General features: G+C 38.7%; 1 protein-coding gene across 1 annotated transcript in view; it reads left to right on the forward strand.

The window, feature by feature from the left end:
* The window catches only part of RNLS (renalase, FAD dependent amine oxidase), a 308,905-nt gene that overhangs the window by 266,877 nt on the left and 18,046 nt on the right, over positions 1 to 23,982 (forward strand). Inside the window, exon 6 of the mRNA XM_003255175.3 lies at positions 11,930 to 12,105. Coding sequence (XP_003255223.2) covers positions 11,930 to 12,105 — 176 coding nt within the window. The remainder of the gene's footprint in view (positions 1 to 11,929; positions 12,106 to 23,982) is intronic.

Here is a 23,982-nt window from a genome sequence, read left to right on the forward strand (position 1 = left end):
ATCATCAGGCTGCAAATTTTCCACTTTTATGCTCTGTATCCCTTTTAAACATAAGTTCCAATTTCAAATCATCTCTTTGTGAATGCATAAAACTGAATGCTTTTAAGAGCACACAGACCACATCTTGAACGCTTTGCTGCTTACAAATTTCTTCCACCAGATGCCTTAAGTCATCTCTCTCAAGTTCAAAGTTCCACAGATCTCTAGGGCAGGGGCAAAATGCCACTAGTCTCTTTGCTAAAGCATGGCAAGAGTGACCTTTGCTCTAGTTCCCAATAAGTTCCTCATCTCCATCTGAGACCACCTCATCCTGGACTTTATTGTCTGTATCACTATCAGAATTTTGGTCAAAACCATTCAATAAGTCTCTAGGAAGTTCCAAACTTCCCCACATCTTTCTATCTTCTTCTGAGCCGTCTAAACTGTTCCAACCTCTGCCTGTTACCCAATTCCAAATTCTCTTCCACGTTTTTAGGTATTTTTATATCAGTACCCCACTCTCTGAGGTACTAATTTACTGTATTAGTCTGTTTTCACACAGCTATAAAGACATATCCAAGACTGGGTAATTTATAAAGAAAAGAGGTTTAATTGACTTACAGTTTTGCATGGCTGGGGAGGCCTCAAGAAATTTACAATCATGGCGGAAGGCGAAGGGGAAGCAAGCTTGGGCCTTCTCACATGGCAGCAGGACAGAGAAGAGTGAGGAGCGAAGTGAGGAGAGCCTCTTATAAAACCATCAGATCTCATGAGAAGTCACTCACTATTACAAGAACAGCATGAAGGGAAACCACCCCTATGATCCAATCCCCTCACACCAGTTCTCTCCCTAGACATGTGAGGATTATAGGGATTACAATTCAAGATGAGATTTGGGTGAGGACACAGCCAAACCATATCAATCATAGAGAGACCAACACAATTGAGATAGAATTTATTTTTAAAAATGTGTATTATGATAAGCAGCATGCAGTTGAATGTGACCCATTATGACAATCTTTTTCTTTAAATAAGTAAATTTAACCTATTAATGGTTACAACTGTTATGACCATGAATCTGAGGCAGCTACAGTGCTTACTTCAAAACAAATGTTAATTTCTGTTTGGAGACTCGGCAACTTCTGTAGCTTTTGATTGTAAGTATTTAATGCTTGAGCCTTCTAAATCTTAGTGCTCTATTAGCAGTTGATGATTATAATGCTGCTGCTACTGCTGGGGTTGCTGCTGTTTTTATCAACATTCAGTGTCCTGACCTTCACTCCAAATTGTAGATTAAAAACTGCTGTGGCTATTTCACACTCATTAGGATGGCTATTATTAAAAACAAAAACAGAACAAAACAGCAAATAAGTGTTGGTGAGGATGTGGAGAAATTGGAACCCTTGTGCATTGCTGGTGGGAATGCAAATGGTGCAGCCTATGGAAAATGATATGGTTGAGTCATCAAAAAATTAAAGATAGATTTCCCATATGATCCAGCAATTCCACTTCTGAGTATCTACCCAAAAGAAGTGAAAGCAGAGACTTGAACTGAATTTGTACAGCAATGTTCATAGCAGCATCATTTACAATAGCTAAAAGGTAGAAGCAACTCAAGTGTCCATTGAAGGGTGAATAGATAAGCAAATTGTGATATATACATATGGTGGAATATCATTCAGCCTTAAGAAGGAAGGAAACTCTGACCTACTACAAAATATATGAACTTTGAGGACATTATGCTAAGTGAAACCAGTTACAAAAGGACAAATATTGTATGACTCCATTTATATGAGGTGCCTAGTCGAATTAATACAGACAGAAATAGAATGGTGGTTGCCAGGGGCTGGGGAAGGGAGAATAGGTACTTATTGTTTAAGGGATATGGAGTTTCAGTTTAGGAAGATGAAAAAGTTTAGGAGATGGATAGTGGTCATTGTTGGCTTTTAAAAAATAATTTCAGGTGGCACGTGCAGATTTGTTACATGCGTATATTGTGTGATGCTGGAGTTTGGGCGTCTAGTAAACCCATTACCCAAATATTGAACATAGTACCCAATAGGGAGTTTTTCAACTCTCTCCTCACTCCCATCCTTACCCTTTCTGGAGTGCCCAGTGTCTAGAATGCATATCCCATTCTTTCCATCTTTATATCATGTGTACCCATTGATTAGCTCTTACTTGTAAGTGAAAATATGGGGTATTTGATCTTCTGTTTTAGTTATTTTTTTGCAAAGGACACAATTTCTTTTTTTAATGGCTGCATAGTATTCTGTGGTGTATATATACTGCATTTTCTTTATCCAGTTCACAATTGATGGACACTTAGCTTGATTCCCTGACTTTGCTATTATGAATAGTGCTGCAGTGAACATACGTGTGCAGGTGTCTTCTTGATAAAATGATTTTTTTTTTCCTTTGGGTAGATACCCAGTAGTGGGATTGCTGAGTAGAATGGTAGTTCTATTTTTAGTTCCTTGTGAAATCTCCATACTGTTTTCCGTAGGGGTTAAACTAATTTACATTCCCACCAACAGTGTATAAGCATTCCTTTTCTCTGCAGCCTTGCCAGCATCTATTGTTTTTTGACTTTTTAATAATAGCCATGCTGACTGGTGTGAGATGGTATCTCATTGCAATTTTGATTTGCATTTCTCTGATGATTAGTGATGTTGAACATTTATCCATATGTTTGTTGGTTGCTTGTATGTCTTCTTTTGAGAAGTATCTGTTCGTGACCTTGCCCCAATTTTTAATGGGGTTGTTTTGTTTTGTTTTTCTTGTTGATTTGTATAAGCTCCTTATAGATTCTGGATATTAGACCTTTGTCAGATGCACAGTTTGTAGATATTGTATCCCATTCTGTAAATTGTCTATTTACTCTGTTAATTAGTTTAATTAAATCCCGTTTGTCTGTTTTTGTTTTTGTTGCATTTGCTTTTGAGGTCTTAGTCATATATTCTTTGAATATGCCAACGTCCAAAGTAGTTTTTCCTAGGTTTTCTTCTAGTATTTTTATAGTTGCAGGTCTTACATTTAAGTATTTCATCTATCTTAACTTAATTTTTGTCTATGGTGAAAGGTGGTGTTCCAGTTTCATTCTACTGCATATGCCTAGCCAGTTTTCCCCCACATAATTTACTGAATAGGGTGTCCTTTCTCCATTGTTTGTTTTTATTGATTTTGTCAAGATCAGTTAGTTGTAGGTATATGGATTTATTTCTGGGTTCTGTATTCTGTTCCATTGATCTTTGTCTATTTTTATACCAATACTATGCTGTTTTGGATACTGTAGCCTTGTACTATACTTTGAATTTGGGTAATGTGATGCCTCCAGCCTTGTTCTCTTTGCTTAGGATTGCTTTGGCTAATTAGAATTGTTTTTTCTAATTCTGTGAAAAATGATGTAGGTAATTTGGTAGGAACTTCACTGAATCTGTAGATTGCTTTGGGCAGTATAATCATTTTAACAATATTGATTCTTCCTCTGTATGAGCATGGGATGTTTTCCAATTTGTTTGTGTCATCTATGCATTCTTTCATCAGTATTTTGTTGTTCTCCTTGTATAGATCTTTTACTTTATTAGTTAAATGCATTTTTAGATATTGTATTTTTTGTGGCAAATGTAAGTGGGATTGAGTGTTTGATTTGGTTCTCAGCTTGAGTGTTGCTGGTGTATAGGAATGCAACTGATTTTTTTGTGCATTATTTTTGTATCCTGAAACTTTACTGAAGTCATTTATCAGGTCTAGGGGTCCTTTGGAGCAGTCATTAGGCTTTCTAGGTATAGGATCATGTCATCAGCTAGCAGAGATAATTCTACTTCTTCTTTTCCTATTTGTGTTACTTTTATATCTTCTTCACACCTAATTGCTCTGACTAGGACTTCCAGTAACATGTTGAATAGGAGAAATGAGAGTAGACATCCTTGTCTTGCTCCCATTCCTAGGGAGTGTATTAGTCCATTTTTACACTGCTATAAAGAACTGCCAGAGATAATTTATAAAGTAAAGAAGTTTAATTGACTAACAGTTCTGCATGGCTGGGAAGGCCCCAGGAAACTTATAATCAGGGCAGAAGGGGAAGCAGGCACTTCTTACATGGCAGCACATGAGAGAGCACCTGTGAAGGAGGAACCATCAAACACTTAAAAAACCATCAGATCTTGTGAGAACTCACTGTCACGAGAACAGCATGGGGAAAACTGCCCCCATGACGTAATCACCCCCAACCCCTGACACGTGGGGATTACAATTTGAGATTAGATTTGGGTGGGGACACAGAGCCCAAACCATATCAGGGAAATGCTTTCAACTTTTCACCATTCAGTATGATGTTGGCTGTGGGTTTGCCATATATGGCTCTTATTATTTTTAGATAAGTTCCTTTGATGCCTAGCTTGTTGGAGGGTTTTTATTGTGAAAGGATGTTGGATTTTATTGAATGCATTTTTTGCATTTATTGAGATAATAATATGGTTTTTGTTGTTAATTTTGTTTATGTGGTGAATCACCTTGATTTGTGTATGCTGAACCATCCTTGCATACCAGAAATAAAACCCACTTCATCACAATGAAATATCTTTTTGATGTGCAGCTAGATTCAATTTGCTAGTATTTCATTAAGAATGTTTGTGTCTGTGTACATCAGGGATATTGGCCTATAGTTTTCTTCCTTGATTGTGTCCTTGCCAGATTTTGGATGATACTGGTTTCGTAGAATGAGTTGGGGAAGAACTCCTCCTCCTCAGTGTTTTGGAATCGTTTCATTGAGATTGGTACCAGCTTCTTTGTAAGTCTGGTAGAATTTGGCCATGAGTCTGTCTAGTCCTGAATTTTTTTTTTTTTGGTTTGTAGATTTTTTATTACCAATTCAATTTTCTAACTCATTATTGGTCTGTTCAGCATCTTAATTTCATCCTGATTCAATCTTGTGAAGTTGTGTGTTTCCAGGAATTTATCCATCTTCTCTAGGTTTTCTCGGTGGTGTGCATAGAGATATTCATAGTAGCTTCTGAGAATCTTTTGTATTTATGCAGTATCAGTTGTAATGTCACCCTTGTCATTTTTTGATTATGCTTATTTGAATATTCTTTTTCTTGGTTAATGTAGCTGCTGGTCTATCAATGTTGTTTATCCTTTCAGAGAACCAACTTTTCATTGCATTGATCTTTTGTATATTTTGTTGGTCACAATTTTATTTCATTCTGCTCTGATCTTCGTTAATTCTTTTGTTCTTCTAGCTTTGGGTTTGGTTTGTTCTCATTTTTCTAGTTCCTTTAGATGTGACATTGGGTTGTTAATCAGAGATCTTTCTATCTTTTTGACGTAAATATTTAGCAGAATAAACTTTCCTCTTAGCCCTGCTTTTGCTGTATACCAGGGATTTGGGTATTTTGTTTCTATTTTCACTTGTTTCAAAACATATTTTGATTTGTACTTTAATTCTTTTGTTTACCCAAAAGTCATTCAGCAGCAAGTTGTTTGTTTGGTTTCCATGTACTTATGTGGTTTTTGATAGTTCCTCTTGGTATGATTCCTGATTTTATTCCACTGTGGTCTGAGAAGATGCTTGATATGATTTTGATGTTTTTAAATTTATTGAGATTTGCTATATGGCCAATCATATAGTCAATTTTAGAGACTGTTCCGTGCACAGATGAGAAAAACGTACATTCTCTGGTTGTTGGGTGCAGTGTTCTATGGTGTTTACAGGGTCCATTTGGTTAAGAGTTCAATTTAAGTCCAGATTTTCTTTGTTGTTTTCTGCCTCAATGTTCTATGTAATGCCATCAGCATGGTGTTGAAACCCCCCACTATTATTGTAAGGCTGTCTATCTCTTCTCTTAGGTCTAGTAGTATTTGTTTTCTAAATCTTGGTGCTCCAATGTTGAGTGAACATATATTTAAAATAGTAGAATTTTCTAATTGAATTGAACCCTTTATCATTATATAATACCCTTCTTTGTCTTTTTTTTTTTAACGTGGTTGTTTTAAAGTCTCTTTTATCTCACCCGAGAATAGCAACCCTTACTCTTTTTTGTTTTCCACTTGTGTGATAGATCTTTCTCCATTCTGTTGTTTTGAGACTGTGGCTGTCATAATGTGTGGCATTGGTCTCTTGAAAACAGTAGATGGTTGGGTCTTGTTTTTTTAATCTAGTTTGCCAATCTGTGTTTCTCAGGTGGGGCTTTTATGCTGTTGTGCTCAAGGTTAATATTGATATGTGAGGTTTTGTTCCTGCCATAGTGTTGTTAGCTAGTTACTTTGTATTCTCAATTCTGTAATTGCTTTATAGGATCCATGTACTTTGGCCTTATGGGTACTTTTATGGTAGCAAGCATTGTTCTTTTGTTTTCATGTTTAGAACTCCTTTGAGCTTTTCTTGTAGGACTGGTCTGGTGAAGAAGAGTTCCCTTAGCATTTGCTCATCTGGGAAAACTTTATTTGTCCTTCATTTATGAAGCATAGTTTGGCAGGGTATAAAATTCTTGGCTGACTTTTTTTTCCTTAAGAAAGCTAAAAATATACCCCCAATCTCTTCTTGCTTGTAAGGCTTCTACAGAGAAGTCTGCTGTTAGTCTAATGGTATTTCCTTTACGGGTAATTTATCCCTTTTTCTCAGTACCTTCCTTTGAGATTTTTTTTTTGTGCGTTGACCTTGGATAGTCTGATAATTATAGGCCTTGGTGACTATCATCTTATGTAGTATCTTGCAGGAGTTTTCTAAATTTCTTATATCTGGATGTTGATGATTCTACCAAGGTTAGTGAGATTTTCCTGAATTACTCTCTCAAATATGTTTTCCAGGTTGCTTTCTTTTTCTTCTTCTCTCTCAGGAATACTAACCAGTTGTATGTTTGTTCACTTTACATAATCCCATATTTCTCAAAGGCTTTCTTCATTTTTCTAAATTCTTTTTTTTGTCTGACTGGATTAATTTGAAAGACCAGTTTTCAAGCTCTGAAATTCTTTCTTCTGCTTGGTCTAGGTTATTGTTAAAACTTCCAACTGTATTTTGAAATTCTTTCCATGAATTTTTTCATTCCAGAAGTTCTAATTGTTTGGGTTTTTTTTTTTTTTTTACATAGCTATCTCATCTTTTATAGCCTGAATTGTTTTTCTAGCTTATTTGTATTGGATTTCAACTTTCTCTTGGATCTCATTGAGTTTCCTTAAAATCCATATTTTGAATTATTTATCTGCCATTTCAGACTTTTTCATTAGGACCTATTGCTACAGAGCAAATGAAATACTTTGGAGGTGTCAATCCACTCTAGGTTTTTTTTTTTGCTACTAGAGTTCTTGCACTGATTCCTTCTCATATGAGGGAGCTGTCACTGTTTATTTTTTAATTTTCTGTCATTTGGATAGGACTTTTACATTTTGTAATTCTTTTTTATCTTGAGGGTATGTTGCATGTTGTGTATGATCATTTGGCGTCCTTTCCAGGTGCTTTCAGAGGACCAAGGTGCTGTATGGGTCCTTCATTATGGATAGCTTTTGTGTGGTGGCTTTCTCAGATGCTGCTTGTTGTAGCATCTATCTACTGCTTGGCTGAGGGTGTGGAAGTCTCATCACATACACTAGCACTCAGCCCTTCTGGCAGCAGGTGTTTTATTTGGTGGTGGAGTTCAAGCTCTAGTCCAGTAGGTGGTACTTAAGAGTAAGAGCTGGCCCAGCCACAGGTAGATTGATGATGAGTGGAAGCACCTGCCCTGATACAGAGGGGAAGAGATTTTGTTGGAGCATGCTGAGGTCTTTGGGGAAGGAGCAGTTGGGGAAGTGCACCAGCTCCTCATCCTGACCAGGCAGGAATGCCAGCTGCTTCCCCTATCACACCATGTCACAAGGCTCACAGCCTTCAGTTCATAAAGACTTTTTCCTTTGGTTCCCAGCTGCAATGTGGCTATGGGCTACTGATACACCATTTTGGCAGCTACCACCAAGATGGGCTTGGGGCAGAGCCCCTTCCCCCAGTCCAGAGAAGACAACTCTGTGGCTTGTCTGTGTCCTCCATTGCCAGGATGCTGCTGTTTTGTGTAGGGTCAGGGTGTTGGGCCCTGCCCTTTGTGCAAGCCCAAGCAGCATGGGCTCACTTTCAGCAAGTGTGGATTCACTACAAAAAGTGCAATAAGTGCTTTCTCCAGGTGCACATATACCAGCCCCCAGCCAGGAGAACCACTACTGCATCCTCAACAGTGGCTAAAGGTGGCAAGCGGTGGATGACTCCTTCTCCACAACCCTTCCTAGACATCAGTGCTACCCCCTTCACCGATTGGTGCCACTTCCTTCATTTCCTTTGTCCCAAGGGAGACTTTAGTGGGCTGTGCTCCCCATTCCCTTCAAGGCAGCCCACCAAGGGTGAGATCTCCAGGGCTCCCACAGCTCCACAGGGACCCACCAGCCCCATGTTTGCCAGAGACAGAGTGGGTTGTGGGGTATGTTTGTGGGGAATCTCGTGGTGTGGTTACTCAAGGGCAGAGATTCCCTGGGCAGGGCAGTGTCCCACCACAGGTGCATAATCAGCATGGCTCAGTTCAGCGATGTCAGTTCAGGTCTGGGGGGAGTGTAGGCATGCTTAACATGAGCTGGCCACGTGGTTCTCTGTCCCTGGAAAATTCCCCCAAGTCACCACTGACAGCATTGCCCATGATCCAGAGGGCAGAGGGGCTCCCCAACAGTTTGACAGTCAGTGAATTGTTGCAGGGGTGAAGGGAGCAGAGAAGCACTCCCACTACCCCTTACCACAGGGTTGTGAGTTCCTCAGGGGTCAATCTCTGCCAGACCCTTGCTGCTTTTTTTTCTGCATCTCAGCTTTTTCCCCTGGGCACTCTGTCAGGTCCTGGATCTCTTCTGTCAGTTTTTCATTTGGAACTTGTCCATTCACAGGTAACTTTGATCTTTCTGAAAAGAACTGGCATCTGATGTCACTAGACAGGCATCTTGAAAACCAGCAGCTTGATGGTGACTGTTATAGAACAAAGTGAACATACTCAATGCTACTGAACTGTATACGTAAAATAGGTTAAAACAGTGAATTTTATGTATATTTTACGAAACACACACACAAAAATCAAATCCTGCTCTGCCTCTACCCAGGAATAGTCTTCCATTGTCGCTGGGGTGTTGATGTAATGATCAGTCTTAATGCTTTGAGAGAAGTCAATTCTATTATCCCTTTCGAAAGCTGCTCTTTCAACAGTGGAGAGGTGAAAACAAGAATATTACCTAGGAATGCCTTCTGTTTGTGTAGCACTTTATGTTTGAAGGAAGGCTTTTATGTGAGTAATTCATTTAATCCTCATGGCAGCTTTGTAAGGTCATTAGTGTTGCTCCCTTTTAATTGATGGAAAAAAGTGAAGCCTGAGAGATTAAGTTGTCCAAGATTACAGGGCTATTAAAGGATGCAGAGGTTCAAATACTTATCTTCTGACTCTATAGCCATTGATTTCCCAAAGTAGAGAAATAATTGTCAACTTACTGTGAGCTTTACATTTAAAATGCCAAAAGCTAGGTGATATTCTTGTTAAACTGAATAAAGAAAAGAAAAAGAAAAATAGCATCATTAACTTCCCAGTGACCAAGGAATAATGATTGTGCTGAATTTATGCTCTAAATCCTATTAACATATTTGTGGCTTTTTATACTGCTCTATTTTCAAACTTTGGTCACGTTTAAATTCTGCTTGACTCTTGTATTTTTAGACTTCAGCTTCTGAAAATACACTCTAATTGAGGGTTGGGGGAGCTTTTCCCCAGAACTTACTGTTTTCAGTCATAGCTATTCAAATTTTCATCTAAATTTTCAAAATAAATGTACAATTACAATAAAAATAAGTAGCCAGGTTGTTCTCTCATTGTTATGCAAGAACTATTTCACCTTAGGTCTTAAATTTCATTTTTTATTGCTCTCTGTGGAGTGGATGGTTAATGTAAATGGGAGAAACCTGGCATCACACCATCATTGGTCTTAGTGACTTTACAAGTTCCCCCTAGAACAAATAGCTGGGTCAGTGCAACCTCCCAATTCTCAGCATGCAGCTAGCATTCATTTTCCTTTGAAGCCTGACATAGATAAGTCAACTCAGAGCCCCAACTTCCCTGCTTCAGAATGCTGACCTAGTAGTTTTCTCTGTCGCTGGGAAGATGTGGTACTATATGGGAAGAGGGGTGGCATTGATACCCCGTCACTGTGAACAAGCCTCCCTGAATTTATTAACTGATAACGTAAATAAAACTTCCTAAGGCAATATGCAATAGATTTCTCACTGTGGTAGTATTCTGTGAAAGAAATTGAGATTTTCCACTCCTGGGTCCTTCCATCTGTACAGAACCTGTAAAGTCTTCACTGACAGATTACACATTGAACATTCAAAGAGATGGCCCCTCTATTTCCTCTTTCAAGTTGTTCCAGCTACTGTGAGGTGAAAATACTGTACAGTCCAGCTTACCATTGCATTTACTGCACAAATTCTGAATTCAGGTCCCTCACCTCGTATATGTGAAACTCCTTGGAAGCATTCACTGCACTTTAAAAAGCTTGCAGCATGTTGGGACTCTCTTCTCTTGTGTTTTGCCATAAAATTCATAAGCCAGGGTTCCTTGTGCTGAGTGCAATGGAAAAATGAAGTACTTTCACAAAACATGACTCACACCTATAATTTAGGCAACACTCAGGAAGCTTTACCCGTGTCTCTGGCTTATTGCTTCCATTCCCATAGCTTACATTTATTAAGCACCTACTCTGTGTCAGAAACTGTGCTGAGTATTTCAATGTGTACTATGTTATTTAATGCACATCATAGACCTATGTGGTGGCTACTAACTTATTCTCATTAAAAAAAAAAACAAAAAACCTGAAATGTAAAGAGGTTAAAGCGGGCACACAGTAAGTGGCTTATGTCAACTCTTTCTTTCCTGTGTCAATTGTACTGCTGTAACTCAAATAGATCATTGTATTACCTTTCACAATCCCAAGTTAAAGAATTTCCAGAATCAGATTTGACATCTATCAGTGCCTTACACACTTTAATATTCTCTTCTCTCAGGAGGGGGAGGTTCCAATTTTCATATTATATTCATATGTTTCACATCTATCATTGTTTTCCCCTCAGCTTTCTCTTCTGCATGATTCAAACAAATAATAGCAGACAAATTCTTGTTAACATTCTTCCAAGATGGTGCTTTCTAATGTCTCAGTTACTTAAGTTTCTTTCAACTCAGATTTTATTTGATTGCTCTATATTCTACTAAGGAGTGAATGATACAAAGCAGATATTCATTATTTGTGATTACGAACAGACAGCAGAAAAATCAATGGCAAACAAAAATGGAAAGTTGCTTCATGTTTTGAATGAGACAGACTTTTATTTTTAATGCTGATTAAAACATAAAGAAATGGTAATTAAAACATAGAGAAGAATATTATGAGGACAAGCCTGTTTTTAGAGAGGAGCTTGGTTTCTTTTTGTTCTGACATTTGTGTAATTTCAACAAATTATATTTCAACCCATTAAGCATTAATTGAATGAGACAGGTATTTATTGAATATATACTTTGTTCTCAGAATTTATGAAGAATATAGACTCTGTATTAAAAAATGGACCTGCCCCAAAGAGTTAGCAATTTTGTGAATGAGAGAAGACAAACCCGAATATAATTATATCCAAGGCAGTTCATATTAAATGCACTTCTACCCTTTCTTCCAGTTCTTTAGCAATATCTGACAATTTTTCACTAAAACTTCTCTTTAATCTGTCTTCCTCTTCAGAGAAGTTTGATTTTGAATTTCAGAAATGCCTAATTTATGCTTTAAAGATTAGAATAAGTTTTTCCTGCATTTATTGCTTGATTGTTGTGATAAATTCTTAAGTCTGCATTGAAATCCTGAGAGATGCTTGCCTGCTACCCACTGTAAGATGCATCTTTATGATCCTCTTATGCCACAGAGTCATCAGAAATTGGGCCTTCCCTCGTGATTCACACCACTGTCCCATTTGGAGTTACATACTTGGAACACAGCATTGAGGATGTGCAAGAGTTAATCTTCCAGCAGCTGGAAAACATTTTGCCAGGTTTGCCTCAGCCAATTGCTACCAAATGCCAAAAATGGAGACATTCACAGGTAATCAAAGAATCCAGTGGTCTAAGCACAACAATTTTCTTAATAGGCTCACAGAACTGATGTTACTTCTTTATTCTTTGCATTCTCTAGTGAAAGAAATTAACTATGTGATCCTTGGAGCAAATATGTGTTTGCCCAACACATAAATATAACTTCTATGGGTTTTATGGTCCTGCTGTTTCTCAACAAGAAGTGCATAGAATTTTCACCAATGTTATCTCCAAATTCTAGCATCTCAAGTCTTACAAACCTTGATAATCTGAGTCTTCTCTTCAGAAAGGCAGGTTATATTTCCAAATGCAGCTCTTTCTTTGGGGTTTTTCTAGATCAGTACTGTAGATATTTAGAAACCACTATAACTTCCCAAAATTTTGCAATATGTCAAATTAACCTTGCAAGTGTATTTTGCTACCACAATTTTCATTTTTATTAAGTTTCCACTTTGGTTTTGACTGCTGCCAGCTGAGCTCTCTGGGGGAGAGAGATAAGTACATGCATAGGACAGCTAGTTGAGCTGTTTTTCAGGGTTAGATTAAACCTGCTGATCACTCTACTAGTTCAAACTTAAAGCTCCTTATACTAAGTAAATGTTGACTTTTTCTGAAAATTTCTGGATATTTCAATGGAAGTGAGTATTCGTAGAAAAAGTCTTTTGATCCGTAAACTCAGTAGTGAAGTCATTTAGGGGACAACGAAGCAAAGGGCAGATACAGGAGAAAAAGCAGTGAGTTGTCCATTTTTTTTCCTGGGATTTCTGAGCTTGTTGACGAACTGATTTATCAGCCCTATTGGTTATCCAAGCTGTGAAACCTTTAGAAAAAGTGGTGTTGTTGGAAATTGCAGTTGGTTTTGTATATTTTAAAGGGCTTTCCAAAATCAGACGAAATAGTAAATTATTTCCTAAAATATTGCAGCAGGTCTATGTTTTACTCATATCTTCTCAAGTCAAATTATACAGTGAACCTTTGGGAAAAATATTTACTTAAGCACGTCATGGTCACTTTAGAAGACTTTACTTTTTCCTTTTAAAAGCATTGAAAAATCTAAATAGTTATTATCTTTAAGTGATATTGAACTCAATTGTAAGTTGGCTTGAAAAAGAAAACAGGGAAATAATCTTGTTTATATACTTTGAAGCTAGATATATTACACATCAAGTCACTTTGTGATTTATAAATACTCCTTTAAAAGAAACATTTGTTTATGAGGTTTCCTCTTGTGCCTTTCTCGTAATTTATTAATAAACTGAAAAAGTGGATTTGAAATCTACTTATTTCTTAAAATTTGATGTGTTAATAAAAATAGATTTGTCCTAACCACAAAATGGCCTAATCAAAGTTGTGCAATATCACAAAATTTAATAAAAATCTTTGAACACAATGTACCTCCAAACCCTAGCAATGATTTTGTTACAATTTGGATGTTGAAATTATCTCACTATATTTACAACTCTGAAGTCATGAAGTCTACATTGGGTGCAAAACCTGAAAGGGAGTAAGTTATCATCCAGACTTAGAAGTTTGCATATTCCACTATTCATATACTTCTCAAAGTACCTTGAGGATCATTTTACAGAACACAACATTGTCATTTATGGTAGAAATGTGGGAGGGTAGGGGGCATATTGGAAATCTCTATACCTTCCTCTCAGTTTTGCTATGAACCTAAAACTGTTCTGAAAAAAAAAAGTGAAGTCAATTTAAAAATAGAAAAAAATTTAAATTAAAAATGTATCTAGTTGTAAAGATAAACCCTAAATAGATTATTTTAAATATATATTTTTTAAAAGCAGTCTTACGAGTTTGTTAGTTTTAACTCTATAGTGATGAGCACACGAAGCCTCACAGAGATGAAATAAATTCCTTCAATCCCCACAGCTAATAATGACAAAACCAGTCTACCTGCCTCTCAAGTCCTTCCATCCTCTTCACCCACCTTATATTTCCTATTGTTGTTGTAACAAATTCTCAAAAACTTGGTAGTAGGAAACAACACAAATTTATTATCTTACAGTCCTGGAGGTCAGAGTCGAAAATGGGTCTCACTGGAATAAAATCCAGGTGTGGTCAGGGCTGCATTCCTTTCTAGAGGCCCTAGGAGAGAATCCATTTTCTTGCCTTTGTCATCTTCTAGATGATGCTCACATTCCTCAGCTGGAGACCCCTCCCATCTTCAAAGCCAGCAACAGCAGGTCAAATCCTTCTTCCACTCTGACGTTTTCTTCTACCTCACCCTTGTGATGACATTGGGCCCACCTGTGTGATCCAAGATACTTAGCCCATCTCAGTTTCAGCTGACTCATAATTTTAATCCATCTGCAACCTAAAATCTTCGTTTCCATTGACATAACATATTTGTAGGTTCCAGGGATTAAGACATGGATGTCTGTGGTAGAGGCATTACTTCTGCCTGCCACACCCTCTTTTCTCCCAAATCCCTTGATGGATCCCCTTGATGAGGCATTGTTTCCCTCTTCCTCATAAAACCTCTGGAGAGAGCATCAGCCCTGTAAGGCTCAAGCCACCCTAAGGGAACACCTGCTATCTGCAAGAGATAAGAGGAGTATTTTGTATGGGGACAGTTTCTGATTTCCCTGGTGTTGCTCTCCCAATCCTAGTGCTGTTCCTAATGTCGCATATCCATATCCACAATTGCAGCAGTGGGGTAAAAAATGTTTTTTCATGTTTTCGTTTGGTAACTCATTTATTCAATAAGCGTTTAATGAATGCCTACAATATGCCTAGTACTCTGCTCAGGAAAACCTAGAGACTAATATTTGCTGACGGCCTTCTCCTAAGACTCTGAATTGAAGTTTGGCTTGGGTAAGATAATGGTGCATTCTTGTGGGTGTACTCTTAAATGAGGAAAGAGGCAGGTGAAGAAAGAAGGCGTTTTTTGAAAGACTTGGGAGCTGTTTCTGTGCATCCCATTTTTAATTTGAATAAAGCACTTGAGTAGGTGGTTCAAACAAACAGAAAAGCAATGGCAGATTTTTTGTGGTTCTCAGTTCCTCCCTTTTGCAGCTATTTGCCTTCCATAATTTAAATGTTTAGCCAGTTAATATAACTTGATTCTTAGTCTGTTATGCATTGAATTAAGGTTTCTGTAACAAGTATGATGTATTAACTCTTTCATTAGAAGCAGAATTACTGAAAATATCTTTCCATGTACCTTGACGGGGGACATTTAATCAGTTTGATAACCCTAATACTCTAACCATTATTTTATGCTGTGCTTTCCTTTGTTTCAGTGTCTATCATGATGCCCTTCTCAAACTATAGTAAATTTCTGATTTGCACTCAGGTTTAACTCTAATTTTCCCCCTCTTTCTTCAATTCCAGAAAATGTTAGTGGCCCTTTTCCTTACTTTATTTAGCACTCTCATGATTACTTATTTATTAATCTCCAAATGTAAATTTAAATACCAAGGAAATCAGGAGAGGAACTTAGGGGGAGGAAATGAATGAATACAGTGATATTCAATCTCTTTGGAAAAATAAATGGATGTGGACTAGCTTAGTAAGCTTGTACAGTACAATTAGAAATCAGTTATCTTCTATAGTTATGTATCTTCACTTAATATTTTGCCCTGAGCTTGTACCTTTTCTCTTCCTTTTCTTTCTTTCCTTTTCTTTTTTTTTCTTTTTCTTTTTTTTTTTTTTTTTTCCAGAGGTAGAATCTAACTCTGTCACCCAGGCTGGAGTGCAGTACGTGATCAGAGCCGACTACAGCAGCCTGCCTCAAACTTCTGAGCTCAAATGATCCTCTCACCTCAGCCTCCTGAGTAGCTGGGATTACAGGTGCACACTACTGTTCCTGGTTAATTTTTAAAAATGTTTGTAGTCACGGGGTCTTGCTATGTTGCCCAGACTGGTCTCAAACTCCTGCCTTGGCCTCCCAAAGTGCTAGGATTACAGTCATAAGCCCCTTTCAGTTGTTTAAAGAGAAGGTCATGAATTTTTAAAGGATCTGATGAAAGCTATAAACATAAAGATTCTCTTTATTAAAAAAATACATGTATACATAAACACAAAAAGTGCATATGATTATCGGGATTTATTGGCAACCTAAATTCCTTCCATGAATCCAGTGTTAGGAACACCTGCTGTAAGTGTTATACCGCTATTATCTGAATAAATCAAGAGTCTCTCGTGGCCCAGTCTTGGCATATTGTTGCAGTCAAAAAGATATAATCCAGCAATCAAAAAGTATTTATTTACGTATACATTTTTTGAGACAGGGTCTCGCTTTGTCACCCAGGCTGGAGTGCAGTGGTGTGACCTCAGCTCACTGCAGCCTCGACTTCCCCGGCTCAAGCAATCCTCCTCAGCCCCCCAAGTAGCTGGTGCTACAGGCACACTCCACCCCATCCCTGGCTAATTTTTTGTATTTTTTTGTAGAGGTGGAGTTTCATTATGTTGCTGAGGCTGGTCTTGAACTCCAGGACTCAAGCGATCTCTCTGCCTTGGCCTCCCAAAGTGCTGGGATTATAAGCATGAGCACTGCACCTGGCCACAAACAGTGTTTAAAATAACTCCAATCTTTACTGGTATCTCTTATAGAACTTTAAAGAATTTCCAAAATTTATCATTCACAACAACTCTTTTGGAAAGCTCTCTTCTCATTCCTTCTTTGGCCCTCTTATGAAAACTCCCTCGAATCCTCTCTTTGCTCTCTTAATAACCCACGGAAGCTTTCTCTGACAATCAGCCATGTAGGCTTGTCATTTTTTCTTTCCTTTCTTCAACCTTCCATTCACATTCTTCACTTTTGACTCTATCCTTTTATTCCCCTCCCACCTCTTAAACAAGGAAGTCTTTGCCCTTTTCAATACAAAGTTTCCATTTGGCTCCTTCAGGCCTTTTCCAGTTGATTACCTCAGTTACCCATAGTACTGCTAGGAGTTAAAAGGAGTAAGAGAGAAAAGGGGAAATGTGCAGTGGCTGAAGGCCAGAATTTTTCTTACAGATTTTGTTTGGTGGGGGAAGTGGGTGTGCACACACAAGAGCTTGAGACCATCCATACGCTTACATTATTCCCCCATGAGATTAATTTCTGGGAGTAATAGTGTCTAATTTCATCATTGAAAGGTCAGGTGGTAATTGATATTTTAATTTTTTCTTGCTTTTTCCCATGCATTTTTTCTTTTTCTTATTTTTTAACTTTTAAGTTCAGGGGTACACGTGCAGGTTTGTTGTATGGGTAAATTTGTATCATAGGGGTTTGTTGTACAGATTATTTTATCACCCAGGTATTAAGCCTAGTACCCATTATTTCTCCTGATCCTCTCCCTTCTCCCACCCTATACCCTCCACCCTCTGATAGGCCCTTGGGTCTGTTATTCCCCTCTATGTGTCCATGTGTTCTCGTCATTTAGCTCCCACTTATAAGTGAGAACATGTGATATGTGGTTTTCTGTTCCCGCATTAGTTTGCTAAGGAGAATGGCCCCCAGCTCCATCCATGTTTTCCTGCAAAGGACATGATCCCATTCTTTTTTATAGCTGCATAGTGTTCCATGGTGTAGATGTATCACATTTTCTTTATCCAGTCTATCATTGATGGGAATTTAGGTCCATTCTATGTATTTGCTATTGTGAATAGCACTGCAGTGAACATATGTGTGCATGTATCCTTATAATAGAACAACTTACATTCCTTTGGGTATGCATCTAGTAATAGGATTACTGGGTTGAATGACATTTGTGATTTTAGGTCTTTAAGGAATCGCCACACTGTCTTCCACAATGGTTGAACTAATTTACAATCCCACCAACAATGTGTAAGCACTCCTTTTTCTCCTCAATATCACCAGCATCTGTTATTTTTTAATAATAGCCATTCTGACTGGTGTGAGATTTCACTGTGGTTTTGATTTGCATTTCTCTAATGATCAGCGATGTTCAGCTTTTTTTCATGTGAATTTTGGCCATATGGATGTCTGCTTTTGAAGTGTCTGTGCATGTCCTTTGCCCACTTGTTAATGGATTTTTTGTGTGTGTGTAAATTTGGTTCCTTATAGTTGCTGGATATTAGACCGTTGTCAGATGCATAGTTTGCAAAAATTTTCTCTTATTCTATAGGTTGTCTGTTCACTCTGTTGTTAGTTTCCTTTGCTACGCAGCTCTTTAAATAGATCTCATTTGTCAATTTTTGCTTTTGTTGCAACTGCTTTTGGTATCTTTGTCATGAAATCTTTGCCTCTTCCTTTGTCCAGAATGGTATTGCCTAGGTTGTCTTCCCGGGTTTTTATAGTGTTGGGTTTTTCACTTAAGTCTTTAATTCATTTTGAGTTAATTTTTGTATATGGTATAAGGAAGGGGTCCAGTTTCAATCTTCTGCATATGGCTAGCCAGTTCTCCCAGCATCATTTATTGAATAGGGAATCCTTTCCCCATTGCTTGTTTTTGTCAGGTTTGTCAAAGATCAGATAGTTGTAGGTGTGTGGCCTTACGTCTGAGTTCTCTATTCTGTTCCATTGGTCTATGTGTCTGTTTTTATACCAACATCATGCTGTTTTAGTGCCTCCAGCTTTGTTCCTTTGCTTAGGATTGCCGTGGCTATTCAGGCTCTTTTTCGGTTCCATATAAATTTTAAAATAGTTTTTTCTAGTTTTTTGAAGAATGTTAATGATGGTTTAATAGCAATAGCATTGAATCTATAAATTGCTGTGGGCAGTATGGCCATTTTAACAATATTGATTCTTCCTATCCATGAGCATGAAATGCTTTTCCATTTGTCTGCGTCATCTCTGTCTTCTTGGAGCACCGTTTTGTAGTTCTCCTTGAAGAGATCTTCCACCTCCCTGGTTAGCTGTGTTCCTAGGTATTTCATTCTTTTTGTGGCAATTGTGAATGGGATTGCATTCCTGATTTGGCCCTTGGTTTGACTATTGTTGGTATATAGGAATGTTAGTGATTTAGTGATTTTTGCACGTTGATTTTGTATTCTGCGACTTTGCTGAAGTTGTTTATTAGCTTAAGAAGCATTTGGGCTGAGACTGTGAGGTTTTCTAGATATAGGATCATGCCATCTACAAACAGGGTAGTTCAACTTCCTCTTCCTAGTTGGATGCCCCTTATTTCTTTCTCTTGCCTAATTGCCCAGGTGGGCCAGGACTTCCAATATTATGTTGAATAGGAGTGGTGAGAGAGAGCATCCTTGTCTTTTGCTGGTTTTCAAGGCGAATGCTCCTAGCTTTTGCCCATTCAGGATGACGTTGGCTGTGGATTTGTCATAGGTGGCTCTTATTATTTTGAGGTATGTTCCTTCAATACCTAGTTTATTGAGAGTTTTTTACATGAAGGGGTATTGAATTTTATCGAAAACCTTTTCTGCATCTATTGAGGTAATCATGTGGTTTTTGTATTTAGTTCTGTTTACATGATGAATCATATTTATTGATTTGCATATTTTGAACTAACCTTGTATCCCAGGGATAAAGCCTACTTGATCATGGTGGATAAGATTTTGATGTGCTGCTGGATTTGTTTACCAGTATTTTATTGAAGACTTTTGCATCAATGTTCAAGGATATTGGCCTGAAGTTTTCTTTTTTCGTTGTGTCTGTGCTAGGCTTTGGTATCAGGATGATGTTGACCTCATAGAATGAATTAGGGAGGGGTCCCTTCTCCTCAAATTTTTGGAATAGTTTCAGCAGGAATGGTACCAGCTCTTTGTACATCTGGTAGAATTCAACAGTGAATCTGTCTGGTCCTGGGATTTTTTTGGTTGGTAGGCTATTTGTTACTGACCCAACTTCAGAGCTTATTATTGGTCTGTTCAGGAAATCAGTTTCTTCCTGGTTCAGTCTTGGGAGGGTGTATGTACCCAGGAATATATTCATTTATTCTATATTTTCTAGTTTATGTTCATAGAGGTGTTCATAATATTATCTGATGGTTGTTTGTATTTCTGTAGGGTCAGTGGTAATATCCTGCTTGTTTTTTCTTATTGTGTTTATTTGGATCTTCTCTCTTTTCTTCTTTATTAGTGTAGCTAGCAGTCTATGTATTTTATTAATTTTTTTTCCAGAAAACAGGTCCTGGATTCATCGATCTTTTGAATGGTTTTTTTGTGTCTCAATCTCTTTCAGTTCAGCACTGATTTTGGGTATTTCTTGTCTCTGCTGGCTTTGGCTAGTGTATTTGCTCTTGGTTCTGTAGTTATTTTAGTTGTGGTGTTGTTAGCTTGAGATCTTTCCAAGTTTTTCATGTGGGCATATAAATCAGTAGTGCTATAAATTTCCCTCTTAACACTGCCTTAGCTGTGTTCCAGAGATTTGGATATGTTGTATCTTTGTTCTCATTAATTTCAAATAACTTCCTGATTTCTGTCTTTATTTCATTATTTACCCAAATGTTATTCAGGAACAGGTTATTCAGTTTTCATGTAACTATGTGGTTTTGAGTGAATGTCTTAGTCTTGATTTCTAATTTGATTGTGCTGTGGTCTAAGAGATTGTTTGTTATGATTTCAGTTCTTTTGCATTTGCTGAGGAGTTTTTTACTTCCCATTATGTGATCAATTTTAGAGTATGTGCCAGATGACAATGAGAAGAATGTATAGTCTGTTGTTTTTGGGTGGACAGTTCTGTAGATATCTATCAGCTCCATTTGATCCAGTGCTGGGTTTAAGTACTGAATATCTTTGTTAATTTTCTGTCTGTATCATCTGCCTAATGTTGTCAGTAGGGTGTTAAAGTCCCCCACTATTACTGTGTCAGAGTCTTAAGTCTACTTGAAAGTATCTAAGAACTTGCTTTATGCATCTGGGTGCCCCTGTATTGGGTGCATATATATTTAGGATAGCTAGATCTTCTTGTTGAATTGAACCCTTTACCATTATGTAATGCTCTTCTTTTTTTATCTTTGTTGGTTTAAAGTCTGTTTTGTCTGAAACTAGGATTGCAACCCCTGCTTTCTGCCCTTTTCCATTTCCTTGGTAGATCCCTTTATTTTGAGCCTGTATGCATCATTGCATGTGAGATGGGTCTCTTGAAGACAGCATAATGGGTTTTGGTTTTTTATCCAGCTTGCCACTCTTTGTCTTTTAGTTGGGATATTTAGCCCATTTATGTTCAAGTTTTGTACTGATATGTGTATACTTGATCCTGTTATCATGATGTTAGCTTGTTATTTTGCAGACTTGTTTATGTGGTGGCTTTATAGTGTCACTGGTCTGTGTACTTCAGTGTGTTTTTGTAATGGCTGGTAACTGTCTTTCCTTTCCATATTTAGTGCTTCCTGCAGGAGCTCTTGTAAGACAGGTCTGGTGGTAACGAGTTCCCTCAGTATTTGCTTGTCTGTAAAGATTCTTATTTCTTCTTCTTCTTCTTTAAGCTTATGAAGCTTAGTTTTGCCAGATATGAAATTCCGGGTGGAATTTACTTCCTTTAAGAATATTGAATACTGGCCACCAATCTTTTCTGGCTTGTAGAGTTTCTGCTGAGAGGTCCGCTGTTAGTCTGATAGATTTCCCTGTGTAGATGACCTGACCTTTCTCTCTTGCTGCCTTTAACATTATTTTTTTCATTTTGACCTTGGAGAATCTCACAATTATGTATCTTGGGGGTGATCTTCTTGTGAAGTATCTTACTAGGGTTCTCTGTATTTCCTGATTTTGAATGTTGGTTTCTCTAGCTAGGATGGGGAGGCTCTCATGGACAATGTCCTGAAATATGTTTTCCAAGTTGGTCCTATTCTTTTCATCTCTTTCAGGGACACCAATGATTCATAGATTTGGTCTCTTTACATAATCCCATATTTCTTGGAAGTTTAGTTCACTCCTTTTCATTCTTTTTTCTCTATTCATGTCTGACCATCTTATTTCAGAAAGCCAGTCTTGAAGCTCTGAGATTCTTTCCTCCACTTGGTGTATTCTGCTGCTAATACTAGTGATTGCATTATGAAATTCTTGTAATGTGTTTTTCAGCTCTTTCAGGTCAGTTATGTTCTTTTCTATACCACTTATTTTGTCTGTCAGCTCTTGCCTTGTTTTATCATTATTTTTAGCTTCCTTAGAAAGCTAAAAACCTGCAGTAGCCCCGTGCAGTGTTCCCTGTGCAGTGTTCCTTAGAAAGCTAAAAACCTAGATTGGGTTTCAACATGAAGCTCAGTGTTCTTCATTCCTCTCCATATTCTGAATTCTATTTCTGTCATTTTGGCCATCTCAGCCCAGTTCAGAACTCTTGCTAGAGAGGTAATGTGGTCATTTGGAGGAAAGAAAGCACTCTGGCTTTTTGAGTTTTCAGGGCTCTTGCACTGATTTCTTCTCGTCTTTGTGAGCTTATCTACCTTCACTCTTTAAGGTTGCTGACCTTTGGATTTTTTGCCCCTTTTATCCTATTTGATGACCTTGAGAGTTTGATTGTGGCATAAGGTTGATTCAACCAACTGGCTTCATTTCTGAAAGACTGTAGGGGGCCAACACTTAGCTCCCAACTCCTGGTCTGCATGCTGTAACTCTGCAAGACTCGTAGTGGGCCCCAACTTTGTTCTCTGGCTCCTCAAGGTTAGCAGCCCACTGTGATGGTGGGACCAAGGTATGGCTGCTGCAGCAGAGTATTAGCAGATGCCAGGGCGCTTGCCTCCCTGTGGGTGTTCACCACATTGGTGGAGGCAATGCAGCTGGTGACTGTGTGCACAGTCGCATTGGAGGAGGCGTTGGCCTGGGGACAGGGTGCTGGCTGGCACAGGTCTGGGTACCTTCTCTTTGCACTGAAAGTGGGAGTGATCACTCAGGGAAGGGGAAGATCCGCTGTTCTCTGTGCAATATTAATACAAGGGTGGGGCACTGATGGAGGTAAGGCTGGCTGGTTTTGTGCCCACCAAGGCTGTCTGCAATGGTGGTTGGTCGGGGGAGGGTGGGCGGACTGCAAAACCCACCCCATGCAGACATGCACCAGCAAAGCAAAGCAAAACAATGTGGACAGTTGCCAAGGGCCTGAGGGAAGCTGTAGTATGGGGAAGGAGTGGGCAGGCTGGTGGTTGTAGAGGCTGCCCTACTGGAGCCCTGCACTCGTCAGGCACAGTCCACCAGTACAGAAGCTATAGTGTAGGGCCCCAGGATACCTGGGATTGCGCTGCAAGCAGGCATGGCCTGAGCTGGTGCTCAGGTCAGCCTAGCCCCATCTAATGGGCAATATTGTCTTTGGGAGATCAGGTCCAACAGTTCCTCTAGAGCTAAAGTCTCCTAGGAGCAAGTCAAGCCTAAGGGCATGACCATCCCTGGCTGTACTTCACTACTGATCCTCCCGCACCAAACCATCTGGGCTCCACATCAGCTGGCTTGCTGCCCCTACCTCTTCTCTAAGCAGCTCTCCCTGCCAACTTGATTTCCATGGTGATTAAGGAGCGTTCTCCTGCCAGAGTTCCACAGGCCTATGGTGAGGGCAGGTTGCTGCTTGCCAGTTCAACTTACCCATTCCCCTGGAGCCACTGTGGCCAGGAATGAGTCCAGGTGTGCAGTAGCCCTGTGCAGTGTTCCCAGCTTTCTCCTTCTTTAGTCCAGCTTCTATGTCTTCCCTCAGTCCACTTTGGGTGCCTTCCTTCTGAAGATCTATTAGGAGCATGTCAGTTTTCTTGGTCCCTCGGTGGGAGCCATTCCACCTGGCTGCATCTAGTCAGCCACCTTGCCTTCTCCCCTGCATTTTCTGTTACCCTCATTTTCTCCTTTTAGGTGAGTTGGAACTGGAATGTAGTGGCTGATACCATAAATATACCAAACTTGTAAATCCAAAACATTGTTGTCCTCTTCAAAGTAGTCAGCCACCTCGACAAACTATACCCTCATTTCAATAAAATTGGGCATCTCTTTCATAGTCTGACACATATTTTTCAACATATCATCAGTTGGATCAGGTCTTTGAAACTTGAGG

Source organism: Nomascus leucogenys, chromosome 3 (assembly GCF_006542625.1).
Source record: "Nomascus leucogenys isolate Asia chromosome 3, Asia_NLE_v1, whole genome shotgun sequence".
In the NCBI taxonomy this organism is placed as follows: Eukaryota; Metazoa; Chordata; class Mammalia; order Primates; family Hylobatidae; genus Nomascus; species Nomascus leucogenys.